Source organism: Lepus europaeus, chromosome 11 (genome assembly GCF_033115175.1).
Source record: "Lepus europaeus isolate LE1 chromosome 11, mLepTim1.pri, whole genome shotgun sequence".
NCBI lineage: Eukaryota > Metazoa > Chordata > Mammalia > Lagomorpha > Leporidae > Lepus > Lepus europaeus.
This window is the reverse complement of record NC_084837.1, coordinates 80,617,251-80,634,355: the sequence shown is the minus strand read 5'-3', so window position 1 is coordinate 80,634,355 and position 17,105 is coordinate 80,617,251. Positions and strand designations below refer to the sequence as shown.

General features: G+C 41.8%; 1 protein-coding gene across 7 annotated transcripts in view; it reads right to left on the bottom strand.

Annotated features, from left to right (window-relative positions):
• Positions 1-17,105, bottom strand: part of RNF111 (ring finger protein 111) — a 142,857-nt gene that overhangs the window by 105,154 nt on the left and 20,598 nt on the right. For 6 of the 7 annotated variants that reach the window (XM_062206020.1, XM_062206021.1, XM_062206024.1 and 3 more), the window contains exon 2: positions 15,910-16,006. The exons of the other annotated variant lie outside the window; for it this stretch is intronic. In XM_062206020.1, coding sequence (XP_062062004.1) covers positions 15,910-15,959 — 50 coding nt within the window. In that variant the 5' untranslated portion in view covers positions 15,960-16,006. The remainder of the gene's footprint in view (positions 1-15,909; positions 16,007-17,105) is intronic. 7 annotated transcript variants of the gene reach the window in all.

Below are 17,105 nucleotides of genomic sequence, written 5' to 3'. Positions count from 1 at the left end.
AGAAGGCCAGCCGAGAGGGCAGCCTGCTGCTTAACCCCTGAGGCCCTGGGGCCTCAATAAAGTTTCCCTTTCAAGCAGTAAAACAATAATCTATAGTTAACATCATGCTTAATAAATAGTGAAAGACTGAAGTCTACGAACAATGAAAGGCATAGTTCCTGAATTTCCTCTGACTTCTGCTATTAGACCCTGTTTTCCTTCTCCACGTAAACAAAATTACATTTATAACCTACATGAAAGGCAAATATAACAGGTATAGATTACATTACAAATTGGTCATACTGGATTCAATGAATCCACTTACTCTTTTGTTTCTCATGTAAGTCCTTTGTTTACTCATCTTTATATGAATGTTTATTAAGAGTTATAAAGTAGGGCCGACACTGGCATAGCAGGTTAAGCCGCCACCTCTAGTGCCAGCATCCCATATGGGTACTGGTTCAAGTCCTGGCTGCTCCACTTCCAATCCAGCTCTCTGCTAATGCGCCTGGGAAAGCAGTGGAAGATGGCCCCAGTGCTTGGGCCCCTGCACCCACGTGGAGACACAGGAAATTCCTAGCTCCTGGCTTTGGCCTGGCACAGCCCTGACTGTTGTGGCCACTTTGGGGGTGAACCAGCAGATGAAAGAGTTCTGTCTCTCTGCCTCTGCCTCTCCTCTCTGTAACTCTGACCTTCAAATAAATAAATAATTCTTTAAAAGAAAAAAAAAGTCGGAGAGTGGCAAGATGGCGGAATAGGAAGGGAGCACACTATTAGTCCGGGGGTCGAGACAGGTTAATAAAAGTGGAGATACCGCAGGGTCAAGGAAGAGTAGGGGAAGAAACAGCAGAGGAAACTCTTCTGGAACTAGTGATTCACAGTGGACCTGCCTGGAGAGCGTGGGAGCCCAAGTTCAGGACACCAGCGGTGGACTCAACGCACCAGCACTGGAACGCGAGGTGAGCCGAACCTCAATAGCCCGAGACACCAGCAGGCAAGTGGAAAGAGGAGACTAGAGGGAACAAGGCTTGAAACTCCGTGGGGAAAAGTTCACCAGGCTAACTAGAAGAGAGAGAGGAAAAAAAAAAAAGTGACCGATACGGACACGAGTTTCTCTCCCTCCACTCACCCCTCAAAGGCGAGCAAGACAAAGAGCAGGCGCCATTTTGGACATACGTCATAAGCAGGGCGACCTCAGGTCTGCACCGGCCCTGAGCTTGGCAGAAAAACCTGACTCTGGGGGGAGGGGAGAAATAACAGGAGATTAGCATCTAACTTGGCAACCCAGTGGGAGACTGCAGGAGAATTGGAGCCCACACTGAGGGCAGCACAGATTCCCTGTGTGGTCCTTGGGAAAGAGCTTCCAATCTCTGGCTCCTGTGGGTATATTATTTGCCTGCTAACTACCTCCAATTACGTTCAGCTGTGCGGAATTACTTCCCTTTTGAATCAAAAAAAGAAAGAAAGAAAGAGATTTACCACACCTAACCTGGGAGTGTCATCTTTGACACACCCTCAACCCTGAGGAACCAAACACAGCTCTCAGTCCACACTCATCTCAAGCCTCTAAGGCTCCACCAAAAGCAGACGGTCCACTTAATATAGAGAGCCATAGTGTAACAAGAAAAAACACCACAGTGAAGAAACCAAATATCTCCAACATGCCAAACAACAAACGCAAAAACCGAGGTAACAAGAACAAGGAAGACACTATGACGCCCCAAACGAAAAAGACACCCCAATTCAAGATTATGAAGATGATGAGATCGAAGAAATGCAAGAAGCAGATCTCAAAAAATTGATAAGAACATTAAGAAGTTCTCAAAAACAAATTCTTGAACTACAGAAATCCTTAATGGACAAGATAGAAAATCCCTCTCGTGAAAATGAAATATTAAGGAGGAATCAAAATGAAATGAAACAACTAGTAGAACAAGAAACGGTGATAGTGCCGAGAAATCATAATGAAATGAAGAATTCAATAGATCAAATGACAAACACATTAGAGAGCCTTAAAAACAGAATGGGCGAAGCAGAAGAGAGAATATCAGACTTAGAAGACAGAGAACTGGAAAGGAAACAGGCAAACCAAAGAAAAGAAGAAGAAATTAGAAATCTAAAAAATATTGTCGGGAATCTACAGGATACTATTAAAAAACCGAACATTCGGGTTCTAGGAGTTCCTGAAGGGATGGAGAGGGACAAAGGATTAGAAGGCATTTTCAGTGAGATACTAGCAGAAAATTTCCTAGGTTTGGAGAAGGACAGAGGCATCTTAGTACAGGAAGCTTATAGAACCCCTAATAAACATGACCAAAAGAGATCCTCACCATGACATGTTGTAATCAAACTCACCACAGTGAAACATAAAGAAAAGATCCTAAAAGGTGCAAGAGAGAAACCTCAGATTACTCTCAAAGGATCTCCAATTAGACTCACAGCAGACTTCTCAGCAGAAACCCTACAAGCTAGAAGGGAATGGCGAGACATAGCCCAGGTACTAAGAGAGAAAAACTGCCAGCCCAGAATACTATATCCTGCAAAGCTCTCATTTGTGAATGAAGGTGAAATTAAGACTTTTCATAGCAAACTGAAACTGAAAGAATTTGTTGCCACTCATCCTGCCCTGCAAAAGATGCTTAAAGATGTGTTACACACAGAAACACAGAAACATGGTCACCAATATGAAAGAAGGTAAAGGAAGGAAACCTCACAGCAAAAGATCACAGGAAGCTCAATTTCTCTTTGACGTAGAATTAAACTCTGTTAAAGCAATGTGTTAAAGTAATCTATTATGTTCTCTTGATGTCTGTTAAATTCTAATTGTTCAAAAACAGCTGAATTTTTATTAAGAGCTATGGGTTGTTTAAATATGTGCTTATTTTCAAAGATTTGAATAATCACCTTGTAACAATGATCAAATTTGGACTATGTTATGTCATGATTTTAAGGAATCTTATTTCAACCACATATTTTGGATTTTGAGCCTTCTTGGCATTCTTGACAGGCATTCAAAAAATCAAAGTTTCAAACAATCTGGTCTCTAAAATTTCCAGTAAATCTTGGACTTTGGTTTTTCCAGTTTGGGCCCAACTGAAAAAATCGAAGGACCTATGTCTCTCATCTTATAGAGACACCAACTAATCAGGCTATTTGGATTATATTAGAAGTACTGTCAAGATGTGATGTGGTACCAAACTTTAAGTTTCTATAATGGAAAATGCTATTAATACAAATGTTTGAGAATTAAAAAGTCTAATGATCTTGTGTTTCTAGACATGATAGTTATCTTAATGAGAAAGCCCCAGAGGCCTAAAGGGTTAAATACTTGTAAAATCCTACAGGTGCTTTCAAAAATACTGTGAAGTAAGCAAGTGCCTCTTCTTGGTTGATGAGTTTATAATTTTAAACATGGCGACTTAAAGTCTTTTGTCATCCACAGTTATATATGATCTGCTGCTCATAAAACTAAAGCGTTGTTGGTTCTGTGTTTAGCTGTCCTCCTATAGGTTCCTATGGACTTTTTCCAGCCACTTTTATTGTATTCAGTACTTTGGGATGGCTCTGTAAACAGATGAAGCCAATAATGTATTAACAGTACCAACTGAGAGAAAGTATGGTTAACTGAGGTTACTAAAAACAAAAAGCAATTCAAATCAATTGGCAATCTACAAAAAGAGTTAAAGATTTTAAAAGCTATTATTAAAATTGATATATTGGTCTATTATGCTATATTATATGTGTGTACATATTGTATGTCCACATGGGGAAATTTTATTAAGAGTTTTATTTTAAATGGCTTATAGATAAGATTGTCCATAAATTTAAGCTGCTAAAATCAATCAAAGATACATTTTAATTTGTGTGACCTGAATCTGTGTATAATATGTTTTAGACTTGTTGGTAGAAAGAAACTAAAAACATTTTATATGGTTGTGCTTAAGTTTACTGGCTAAACAAACTACACCATGTTAGATATTTAAGAGGTGTTTTCAAATACATGATTCTTAAAAGTTATAGAAGGCATTGGACCTTCTGGTAAATGTTTTCTTAAGTTGTTATCTAATGGTTGAAACGGCTTGCTAAGTATTCATGTGATATTGCTATTGTCAGCAAGCGATCTAGGACTTGCTCCCTCATTTCTCTATTCTAAGCCCAACTTCTTCTTTCATTTCTCTATTCTCTTCAAGGTAGGAAACTAATTCTATTATGAAGGATTCTGTAGGACGCACAATTTAATCTTTAGACCTTATAAAAGAGATGGCTAACATTTTCTGCAATAACATAGCCAAAATAAGAACTCAAATAATAATCTCATAGCTAGATTCACTTCGCCATCAGCGAAGTATACAGTAAGTAGAAAAAACCTCCCTTTCAGACCAAAGGGAAAGAAAGTTTTAAAGTGAGAATATAATTTTCCTCATGGGCATTGTCTACCTTAGAAAAACTACTACAGAACATGCCTGTGACTATAGACTTGTAGTTCAGGCCACCGAAGATTAGAGATGGGACTTGGGCACTCCCTTGACTTGCATCCTCTGGTCTGCTTTAACACAAACCAGGAGGAAAAGAAAGCTCGGCATCAGAAGCAATGGGTGGCAGGCCTATTAATGGCTGATCTGTACAGTGATCTGCCCTCAAGGAGACCCAACAGGCCAGTCCACTGCAGTGGCTTTCAATGTGGTAAGCCTGGGCTTCAGCAGAAGTCAGCTTGTGAAGAGCCCTGGCAGCTCTGCCAAGAGTTGGATCACTGGAAATGGACCTGCCCTGGAGTCGAAGGATGCCCAGGTCAGAGCCACAGATCTTATTGGCTCTAAGCTGAAAAGCCCTTCACTCAGCCCAACTTCCAAAGTGACCACTGCAGCTGAGGGGATGGTCAAGTAGGGTCAGCAACATTGCAGGCAGAACTGTAAATTTCTTGTTAGAGATGCCCCCTGCCTTTACCTGGCCAGCTCTCCTCCCAGGCCAGCCAAGTAATGAAAGTCAACAGAGTGCCTTCCCCTAGGAGGTTCACACCTCCCTTAGGATATACCCCATGTGAAGAGATAGATAGGTTTGGGCCTCTGAATTTACAAGGCCTAAAGCCCACCAGATTATTATCAAGCCCCTTCTATCAGGTTCTATTTGCCTCTCAATCAGAAAACTTAATTGTAGCTTAGACAGCACCTTTCTTAGCTCCTCTAATAATGACTCTGTCCTTTGTTCTAGACCCTGTCTAGCACACTTGGGCCTCATTCCTTCGTAATCATATCCTCTACCACCAATGGCTCTACTCCCAACCTGTGTGTACTGATGGTCCTCTTCCCCACTTAATGCTGTATAATTGTTCAAACCTGGTAAATGCCACTCTTAGGATCATTGGTTACTATCCTCACTCTGTCTTTTATGACCTTGTCTAAATATGATCAGAGTCGGCAAACTTGGAAGGCTTCCATAGCCTTGGCAACTCATGACGACAGCCTATGGTGGTTACTGGCGCCATAAACTAGAGTGTCAATTTGGTGGGTCAACAACAGGAGCCACTGTGCACTTGCTCCTCATGTGGGATCTCTGTCCTTAATGTGCTGTACATTTTGATTTAATGCTATAACTAGTACTCCAACAGTATGTTTCACTTTGTGTTTCTATGTGGGGGCAAACTGTTGAAATCTTTATACTAAATTGATCTTCTGTATATAAAGAGAATTGAAAATGAATCTTGATGCAAATGGAAGGGGAGAGGGAGCGGGAGAGCGGAGGGTTGCGGGTGGGAGGGAAGTTATGGGAGAGGGAAGCCATTGTAATCTATAAGCTGTACACTGGAAATTTATATTCATTAAATAAAATTTTAAAAAAACATTAAAAAAAATAAAAGAAAAAAAAAAAGAATTGTAAAGTGTCTTAGGGATCACCTAATTCAATCATCCTAGTTTCCATAGGAGCAAAGCAAGCCCCAAAGAGGCCTGTTAACTTGTCTGACATGCCACAAGAAGTGAGTGAACAATGATAATCCACCATGTCTTTTCATCAAAGAGGTACAGTCTTCTTGAGCTGATCAGTCAATGAAACAGCCCTTATTCCTGCTGTATATAAGTAAACTTTAGCTGAGTAAGGTTAAATTACTTGCCCAAGCTCAATATTAGGTGTTAAGACATTTCACATTAAAAAATATTTTCATTTTGAGAGCAAGGATGCTTTCTACTGACTCACTTTCAGTGTGTAAAATAAAAACCTAAATTTCAATAATGAGAAAATGAGATTAGAGGTGCAACATAAAGATTTAAAACTATGCCTGAATATAAAAATGTAGAACACTTGCCAATTCTTACCATAAATGCCACATAAAAGGAATCATATTTTGTTATATTTGCTTATTTATGCAAACATTCCTAGCTCTGTTCTCTAACAATATCTGCAGCCGCTTATATGAGCATATAAAATCATTAGGGCAAAAATCTAAAAGAATTAAGACTTCAGGAAAAAACAGATTAGGGTGGCAACAACATTCAGCCAGATGTCAGTAGAATGCAAAAGTATAGTATATATCACAGAATCCTGGAAAATTTTAGACAGGAGCCAAAATTTAATTTTAGACTTCTTTAAGCCAAAGACAACAAAGAAACACAACCAGGTACAAGATTCACAGTGTCAGTCAGGTAATATGTCTCAAAAGAAGCATAAATTTTCCTTGTGTTGAGACCTGAAATACTGACATTAAAGGGACATTGTGAGTCTTAACACCACCCCTACAATAACTATCGTGCTGAGTTTTCATGAAGGGAAGGAAGCTGAGGAGACCCACATCACAGTAAGGAAAGGAGGTGAGTGCAGCCAAACACAAGGAAATGAGAGGGAGGATGATGTAGAATCCAAAGCAAAAGTGCAGCAATAAACCCCCTCATAATCTCTTCCTACAGAAACCTAGGAGGTTTAGAGCCATTAACTTTCTCACCACATCAAGACAGGAGCTTCGCAAGGAGGCTTCTTCTGTACACATAATCCCTTGTGCAACATCCCTTCCTGTTCTACTGGAACAGCGAGTCTCAGACCCAATGGCAGAGTAAAACAGCACAGATTTCGGAATACTCTACGCTTGCTCAGAAAGAAGTCAGGTGGTACATGACATGAGCAAGTGCTGGTGTTCCAGCTGTAACATCTACATGGTGAAACCTGTAATACATGGGAAGAGTTTCAACAGGGGTGTTCTGACTAGCCTAGGATTAGGTTTATTAGAGAATCAGACATGAGAGAGGGGAGACAATTAAGGTGAGTGAGTTCATGAGAGTTCACCACAGTTTCTCTCCACTTTTATCCATGTCTGAGATTTTCTGAAGGAAAAAATCAGAACAGGAAAGAAAATATAATCATGTTGAAGATCTTCAAAGATATATATGAAGCCACATTTATGAAAAACAGCAAGAAAGTTAAAACCAGACAAAATAATAAGGAGTAGACAGATATGAAATGTACCAATTAGAAATTCCAGAAAGAAAGTATTAAAACTGAAGAAAACTCAAAACAAGCCAATTAAAAATGGGAGAGGACAGGGTTTGGTAATGATTAAGAGGCTGCTTGGAACACTTGCAATCTATCTAAAGTGTGCCTGGGTCTGAGCCCTGGATTTGCTCCTGATTCTAGCATCTTTTTTTTTTTTTCTTTTTTCATGTATTCAGCCACTCATTCTTACATTCAATAATTATTTACTGAACAAATAATACGTGTCCATAGTATTCTTGGTGGAGGGAAACAGGCTTTTATATTTTATTATTTTTTAAATTTTAATTCCTAATTAGTTTTTAACAAGATTCAATGTGATTTTTAGATATAATTCTAAGAACATAATGATATTCCCTGCTCCCCTCTCTCCCTCCCTCTCCTTTTCTTCCTCTGATTCTCCTTCCTTCTTCCTTTTTTTCTATTTTTAGTTTTTGAGATAACATATTTTAAATTACAGTAAAAAGGTTTAACATTGATTCTAGCATCTTGCAAGGTGTAACCTGGCAAGAACCAAATGATGGCTCAAGTACATGGGTCCCTGCCACCCAACTGGGAGCCCCAGACTGAGTTCTGGACTCCTGGCTTCAGTCTGGCCCAGTTTCAGCTATTGCAGGCATTTGGAGAGTGAACCAGCAGATCATTCTCTGTCTTTCTCTACTTTTCAAATAAATAAGAATTTAATAATAAGTAAAAACTTTTTTAATGGGAAAAATATTTTAATAGACATTTTACCACCAAAGACGACATGTGAAAGGCTGGAGTAAATACACCGAAAGCTTCCTAACATCATTAGCCCTTGGGGAAATGCAACTGAAACTCACAATGGTATTTCTCACCCACTAGTAGGAATAAAATAAAAAGAAAGAAAGAAAACAATGCTGGAAAGAACGTGGAAAGATAGAGCCCTCACACTTTGCTAGTGAAAATGTAATCTGGTGCAGCTACTTGTTTCTTTTAATTAATTAATTTATTTGAAAGGCAGAGTTACAGAGATGCAGAGGCCGAGATAGAGAGAGAGAGGTCTTCCATCTGCTGGTTTACTCCCCAAATGGCTGCAGTAGCCAGTGCTGGGTCAATCCAAAGCCAGGAGCCAGGAGATTCTCCCAGGTCTCCCACATGGGTGCAGGGGCTCCAGGACTTTGGCCATCTTCCACTGCTTTTCCAGGCCATAGCAAAGAGCTAGATTGGAAGTGGAGCAGCCAATACTTGAACCAGTGCCCATATGGGATGCCGGCACTGCAGATGGCGGCTTTACCTACTATGCCACAGTGCTGGCCCCAATTTGTGTTTAGATTTTTGTGTAGACTTGAGCTTCCATTTCCTAGGATAGATGCCCCAGAATGTGAATGTTATCTTATAAACATAAGTTAATATCCCTGCAAGAACTTCTAAAATTGGAGAAGAAAAAGTCATGAGTATGTATGAAGGAATTTCAAAAGTTCATGGAAAACAGAATGAAAATGTTTATTTTCGGCCGGCGCCATGGCTTAACAGGCTAATCCTCCGCCTTGCAGCGCCGGCACACCGGGTTCTAGTCCCGGTTGGGGTGCTGGATTCTATCCCGGTTGCCCCTCTTCCAGGCCAGCTCTCTGCTATGGCCCAGGAAGGCAGTGGAGGATGGCCCAAGTGTTTGGGCCCTGCACCGCATTGCAGACCAGGAGAAGCACCTGGCTCCTGGCTTCGAATCAGCGAGATGCACCGGCCGCAACGGCCATTGGAGGGTGAACCAATGGCAAAAAGGAAGACCTTTCTCTCTGTCTCTCTCTCTCTCACTATCCACTCTGCCTGTAAAAAAAAAAAAAAAAAAAAAAAAAGAGTGAAGCCAGCTAGGACTCACTCTCAAAAAAAAAAAAAAAAGAAAATGTTTATTTTTAAAAAAGAGCACATGTCTATTTTGTTGCAAAAAATTGAAATCCATGCATAGTTTTTCTGATAATACACAATTGTCACAATTTTTTTTTATTTTTAAAATTTATTCACTTGACAAGGAGAGAAATAGAGAGAGCTCTCACTTTCTTGTTCACTCCCTAAATGCAGGGACTGGGTCAGACTGAAGCCAGGAGCCGGGCGCTGGGAACTCAATCTAGATCTCCCACATGGGTGATAGGAACCGAACTATTAGGCGATCACTGCAGCTTCCCAGAGAGCAACACCAGCAGGAAGCTGGAATCAGGAGCTGATCTGAATAGCCAACACAGGCACTCCAATACAGTATGTGCATCTCAACAAGTAGGCCAAATATCTACCTTTTCAGTGTTCTCAAATTCACTGATCATCACAATTTTGTCAAGTTTCAAGCTTACCCTATTACTTTCTTTCCTTAAACAGAGTCACTGAGCTATAATTGCAGTGAGATTACATAATTTTTGGTAAATTTATGAAATTGTGGGAGACCTGGATAGAGTTCCCGGATCCTGGGCATTTGGGGAGTGAACCAGTAGGTGGGCACTCTGTCTGTGTCTCTATTTCTCTGTCCTTTCTCTAACTCTCTCTTTACCTATTTGTCTCTCAAATAAAGTACTTTTTAAAAAACTATAAGGGGACAGCTGTGTGGCGCAGTAGGTTACTCCTCCGCCTGTGGCACTGGCATCCCATGTGGGCACCGGTTCTATTCCCGGCTGCTCCTCTTCCAATTCAGCTCTCTGCTATGGCCTGGGAAAGCAGTGGAAGATGGTCCAAGTCCTTGGGCCCCTGCACCTGTGTGGGAGACTGGGAAGAGGCACCTGGATCCTGACTTTGGATCAGCGTAGCTCCAGCCATTGCGGCCATTTGGGGAGTGAACCAACGGAAGGAAGACCTTTCTCTCTGTCTCTCTCTCTCTCTCTCTCTCTCTCTCTATCTGTAACTCTACCTCTCAAACAAATAAATAAAATATTAAAAAAAAAAACTATAAACAGGGGCTGGTGCTGTGGCATAGCATGTAAAGCTGCCACCTGCAGTGCCAGCATCCCATATGGGTGCCAGTTCAAGTCCCAGCTGCTCCACTTCCAATTTAGCTCTCTGCTATGGCCTGGGAAAGCAGCAGAAGATGGCCCAAGTCCTTGGGCCTCTGTACCTGTGTGGGAGACCCGGAAGAAGCTCCTTGTGCAGATCTGGCTGTTGTGGCCATCAGGGAGAATTAACCAGTGGATGGAAGACCTCTCTCTCTCCACCTCTGCATCTCTGTAACTCTGCCTTTCAATAAACAGATAATATTTTTAAAGATTTATTTATTTTTATTTGCAAGTCAGAGCTACACAGTGAGAGGAGAGGCAGAGAGAGAGAGAGAGGTCTTTCATCCGATGGTTCACTCCCCAATTGGCTGCAATAGCTGGAGCTGCGCCCATCTGAAGCCAGGAGCCAGGAGCTTCATCTGGTCTCCACATGGGTGCAGGGTCCCAAGAACTTGGGCCATCTTCTACTGCTTTCCCAGGCCATAGCAGAGAGCTAGATCAGAAATGGAGCAGCTGGGACTAGAATTGGTGCCCATATGGGATGCCGACGCTAAAGGCCAGGGTGTTAACCTGCTGCACCAGAGCGCCGGCCCCAACAGATAATCTTTTAATTAAAAAAACTATAAACAAACCAAAAAAGGTAACAAAAAATCTATAAACAACCAAAATGTCCTTCAATAGGTGAGTGATTAAACAAACTCTGGTCCATCCATACCACTCAGTAATACATCCATATCACTCAGCAATAAAAAGGAATCAACTACTGATTTGTACAACAACTTGGATAGGTCTCAAGGGCATATTCTGAGCTTAAAAAGCATATTTTAAGGATTACATCTTTAATGATTCCATTTATGTAACAGTCTTGAAAAACAAAAAAGATGGAGACCACAGTAGGGGTTGCCAGGATTAGGGATGGCCCAGGGCTGACGGAATGATGACAAAGACTTAGCACACAGGAGCTGGTGTGTGGCACAGTGGGTTAATGTCCTGACCTGAAGCACCAGCATCCCATATGGGCACTGGTTTGAGACCCAGCTGCTCTACTTCTGATCCAACTCTCTGATATGGCCTGGGAAAGCAGTAGAAGATGGCTCAAGTCCTTGGGCCCCTGCACCCACATGGGAGACCTGGAAGAAGCTCCTGGCTCCTGGCTTCGGATCGGCCAAGCTCCGGCCATTGCGGCCAATTGGAGAGTGAACCATCGGAGAGAACCATCTGCCTCTCCTCTCTTTGTGTATCTCTGACTTTCAAATAAACAAGTAAATCTTAAAAAAAAAAAAAAAAAAAAAAAGACTTAGCCGGCGCCGTGGCTTAGCAGGCTAATCCTCTGCCTTGCAGTGCCGGCACACTGGGTTCTAGTCCCGGTCGGGGCACCGATCCTGTCCCGGTTGCCCCTCTTCCAGGCCAGCTCTCTGCTATGGCCCGGGAAGGCAGTGGAGGATGGCCCAAGTGCTTGGGCCCTGCACCCCATGGGAGACCAGAAGAAGCACCTGGCTCCTGCCATCGGAACAGCGCGGTGCGCCGGCCACAGCGCGCCTACCGCAGCGGCCATTGGAGGGTGAACCAACGGCAAAAAGGAAGACCTTTCTCTCTGTCTCCCTCTACTGTCCACTCTGCCTGTCAAAAAAAAAAAAAAAAAAAAAAGACTTAGCACAAGGAACATCCTCACATGATAGTACAGTCCTGCATTGATTGTAGTAGTGGTACTTGTGCATGTGATAAAATGGTCCAGACTGTACACAAATAACCACTGGGAGAAAATACTTGCAAACATGAGAAATTTCTACTACTTCTGCAATGTCCTATGAATCTATAATTCTTCCAAATAAGACATTTTACAGCAATCTCTGTCTTCCAAATACTAACAATAAAAATAAACGTTTAAAAAAGGGGAGGGTGGGCATTTGGCAAAGCAGTTAAGCTGTTTCTTGGGACATCTGTGTTCCATATTGGAGTGCCTGGGTTCAAGATTGACTCTGCTTGAATCTCCAGCTTCCTGCTAAGGCACACCTGGGAAGTAGCAGGTGATAATTCAAGCAGCTGGCTCCCTGCCACCCACAGAGGAGAACTGGGTTGATTTCTGAGCTCCTGATTTTGGCCTGGCCCAGGCCCAACTGTTGAGGGAATTTGGAGAATGAACTAACAGATGGAAGAGCCCTGTCTCTCCCTCTCTCATTGTCGCTCTGCCTCTTAAATAAATAAATAAACTTATAAATAAGTAAGTTGTAATTTCAACTGTTGAAGTGCTGTTTTAAATCTTAAATTTGACGTGCTAGATTTCCTCTTATAGGGTATCCATAAATCCCCTAAATTTTTGGAATTCGGTATATTCTGTATTTTTTGTACTCTTTTACAATGGTTCGTTTATTCATGAGTCAAGGCCAATCATTTTAATTGTAGAAAATTCATATTTTGGGGCCACTGTTGTGGCACAGTGGGTTAAGCCGTTGCCTGCAACGGATGCTGACATCCCATTTGAGCACTGGTTCAAGTCCTGGCTGTTCCACTTCCAATCCAGCTTCCTGCTAATGGCCTGGGAAAGCAGCAGAAAATGGCTCAAGTGTTTGGGTCATTGCTAAACCCACATGAGAGACCTGGAAAAAGCTCCTGGAACCTGACTTAGGCCCAGCCTGGCCTTAGCTGTTGTGGCCATCCAGGAATGAACCAGTGGATCAAAGACTTCACTCTCTCAGCTCTCTCTCTGTAATTCTGACTTTCAAATAAAAAGTAATTCTTTTTAAAAGCTTATATTTTTATGTTTTACAAGGCTAGCCCACCCCCTCACTGCTCTTCTTTTACAATTGCAAGGTGACATTGACTTGTTTATTCTTCAAAAACTTGATAACCAATTAGTAACATTTCAGGAAAATACACTTGATGGCATAGAAGATAATGTAGGGTAAATGAAGATGTTATTTTCCTTTATTATCTTACTATTTGTAGTAGCTGATTTGTTTGGGTTTTCCAGATATATAACACATTAAAACAGACATCATAGGCCGGCGCCATGGCTCACTAGGCTAATCCTCTGTCTGCAGCGCCGGCACACTGGGTTCTAGTCCCGGTCAGGGAGCCGGATTCTGTCCCGGTTGCCCCTCTTCCAGGCCAGCTCTCTGCTGTGGCCCGGGAGTGCAGTGGAGGATGGCCCAAGTGCTTGGGCCCTGCACCCCATGGGAGACCAGGAGAAGCACCTGGCTCCTGGCTTCGGATCAGCGCGGTGCGCCGGCTGCAGCACGCTGGCCGCAGCGGCCATTGGAGGGTGAACCAACGGCAAAGGAAGACCTTTCTCTCTGTCTCTCTCCTTCTCTCACTGTCTACTCTGCCTGTCAAAAAAAAAAAAAGACATCGTGTTACCTCTTTTTTTTTCTCATCTTTGTTGTCCTTCCTTTTTTTTTCTTCTTTATTTAAAGATTTATTTGAAAATCAAAGTTACACAGAGAGAAGGAGAGGAAGAGAGAGAGAGAGAGAGAGGTCTTCTCTCCGCTGGTTCACTTCTCAAAGCCACAACAGCTGTAGCTGTGCTGATCCGAAGCCAGGAGCCAAGAGCCAGAAGCCACGAGCTTCTTCCAAGTCTCCCTTGTGGGTTCAGGGCCCCAAGGACATGGGCCATCTTCTACTGCTTTCCAAGGCCATAGCAGAGAGCTGGATCAGAAGTGGAGCAGGTGGGACTTGAACCGGCACCCATATGGGATGCTGGCACTGCAGGTGGTGGCTTTACCTGCTACACCACAGCACTGGCCCCTCATAGTCCTTTCTTTGTTATTACATATATTGCTACCTACAGAATAGCTACAAGTAGTTGAGTTCCTGATACCCACTTGGACAACTGTATTGAGGTCCTAGCTCCCAGCTTCAGCTCCAACCAGGGGCCACTGCAGGCATTTGCAAAGTGAACCAGCATTTTGGCATTCTCTCTTTCTCTGCCTCTCAAATAAGTAAAAATAAATAAATAGAATATTTTTTTAAATATGGAGGAGGATGGTTACTCTTGTTACTTTGTTTCTGACTTTAGGAGGAATCCTGCTCATGTTTCTCCATTAAGTAATTGCTGTCTTTGGACTGAGGTTTACAAAGGGACTTCAAAAACTCTGTGGAAAATGGAATTGAACTGTTTATTGTGATGTAAAAATCGTGAAATCCATATATATATTATTAGCTTAAACCTTTTATTATTATAGTTTTTACAGTTGTTTATTAATTCTTTTAAGATTTGTTGTGAATTTTTATTTATTTTTAAAAAAATAACATTCATTAACAGAGAGAGCCACATACATCCAATGATTTCATGACAACAGCAACAAGGACTGATTACATTGCAATTAAGTTTTTTTTAATATTTATTTTATTTATTTGAAAGGCAGAGACAAAGAGAGTGTGCAACCTTCCATCTACTGGTTTACTCCCCAAACACCTACAACAGCTAGGGCTGGGTCAAGATGAAGCCAGGAGCCAGAAACTTTATCCAGCTCTCTAATGTGGGTGGCAGGGACCCAAATACTTCAGCTATCATCTGCTGCCTCCCAGGATGCACATTATCAGGAAGCTAGATTGGAAGTGGAGGAATTGGAACTCAAACCAGTACCCCGATATGAGATATGGGCAGCCCAAGCAGTAGCTTAACCTGCTGTGCCAGAACACTCACCCCTCCAGGAACTTTTTGAAGACTCTCTCTCTCTCCCTCTCTCTTTCAAATAAATTTTTAAAGCTTATGCATCATATTCATAAAAGAAGTTGAGTTTCAGTATTTATTGAAATAAATTTTTGTCAGGTATGGGAATCAATGGTATTTGCCACAAAAGAAAGAGTAATTCAAGTAGCATTAGAATTACCTGGTCTTTAAAGATTTGGTGACACTTCTATGTGAAACCATTTGAATTTGATATTTTTGGGGGGTGAGACAAGGAATTTTTCTTGAGAGAGAGATCCTATCTGCTGCTTCAAATACTCTCAGTGGCTGAGCCTGGACTGGGCCAAAGCAAGGAGTCAAGAACTCAATTTAGGAGTCTCACATGGATGGAAGGAGCTCAACTATTTGAGCCATCACCACTGCCTCCCAGGGTCTACATTAGCAGAAAGTTGGAGTCAGGAGCTGGAGCTAGGAATGGAAGCCAGGCACTCTGATGTGGGACACAAGTATCTTAATAGCTAACCTAAATGCCTGCCACTGTGGGGTTCCTTTTAATAACTATTTTCCATATTATCTCTAAGACAATTGGTCTATTAGAATTTTGGTCTCCATCAGTGTCAATTTTGGTTAATTTTATAAAAATGGATTCTTATTTATCTCTCTTTATATTTCCTTATGATTTTGCCTTATGAATATTGATGTAATATTATTTGGTAGGCAAATACCCAAAAATGGAGTTTGGGTTATACTTTGTAGTCTTGGATATCTAAAAATGCTTTGTCTAGCACTGTTTCCTATTTCAACTTTGTTGGTTATTGTGTTATCTTTCATCACTATAACAAATACCTGAGAGAAGTTACTTATGAAGGAAGAAGATTTATTTTGGCTCACAGTTTTGGAGTTTCACAGTCCAAGATCTGGTGGTTCCATTTGTCCGGCATCTGAGAATGGAAGAGGCTGGCAGTGGCAGTGTGTCCAGAAAAACAATCTGTAAGCCAGGAAGCAAGAAGGACTTGGCTTATATAACCAACTCTCTTGTGTGAGAACCTTCCAAGGGCATGCCCCCAAAACCCAAAGACCTCCCCACTTCACTCACTTTCCAATCACCATAGTTTCATTAAGCCTCTTCCACCTTTTGTATGATTAATTTAGGACTTGAGAGTTGAAACATTTATACAGGAAGGGGGAGCTAAAACCTGTTCAAATCATAGCAGTGATTTGATCACAATTCCAGAGATAGGCATTTGGCCTAATGGTTAAGACACTGTTTAAGACACCCTTGTCCCATATTAGGGTACATGAGTTCAAGCCCTGGTTCTGTCTCCCAACTGCTGAACCAAGCATCTATTCCTCCCCCTTGTTGAGAATAAGCTGACTGTGACTGCACTCCGCTGAACAGAACACGGCAGAAGTGACAGTCTGCCCATTCTGAGTGGAGCTTTGAGCAGACCAGCAGGTTCTGCTGTCTTTTCTTGGAACCCATGCTGGATGGAGAGGCAGCCGCTGCGAAAGAAGTCTGATGACCCTGACAGTGCCATCTCATCAGAAAGTCCAAATTAGGCACACAAATTCGTCGCATGGAAAGCAAGGTTAGTTATCCCCACCTGCTTTTTACAACTGAAGTAAAAATCACATAACATTAAATTTAGTGACATTTAACACATTCTCAGTGCTGTACTATTATCACCACTATCTAGTTCCAAGACATTTTCATTGCTCTGCAGATAAACCCTACATCCATTAAGCATTAATTCTTCATTTCTCATTTTCTCCCTTCTCTAGCCCCTGGCAACTACTAGTCCTCCTCTATGGTTGTTTCATACAAATGGAATCATCTAATACATAACCTTTTGGTACATGGCTTCTCACACTTGGCATAATTTTTTTGAGGTTCATCCACACCTACATTATTTTAACTGTCTAACTCTCCCCAAACATCTTGGGCATCCAGCCCACTAAATTGTTTAGATTCTACCAGCCTTAACTACCATCGGATTGTAAACTCATGAGAGACTGCACAAGATACCCACATGGCTGACCTGATCAATCCACAGCAAGATGAGAGAGATAAGCATGTTTTTAAAACA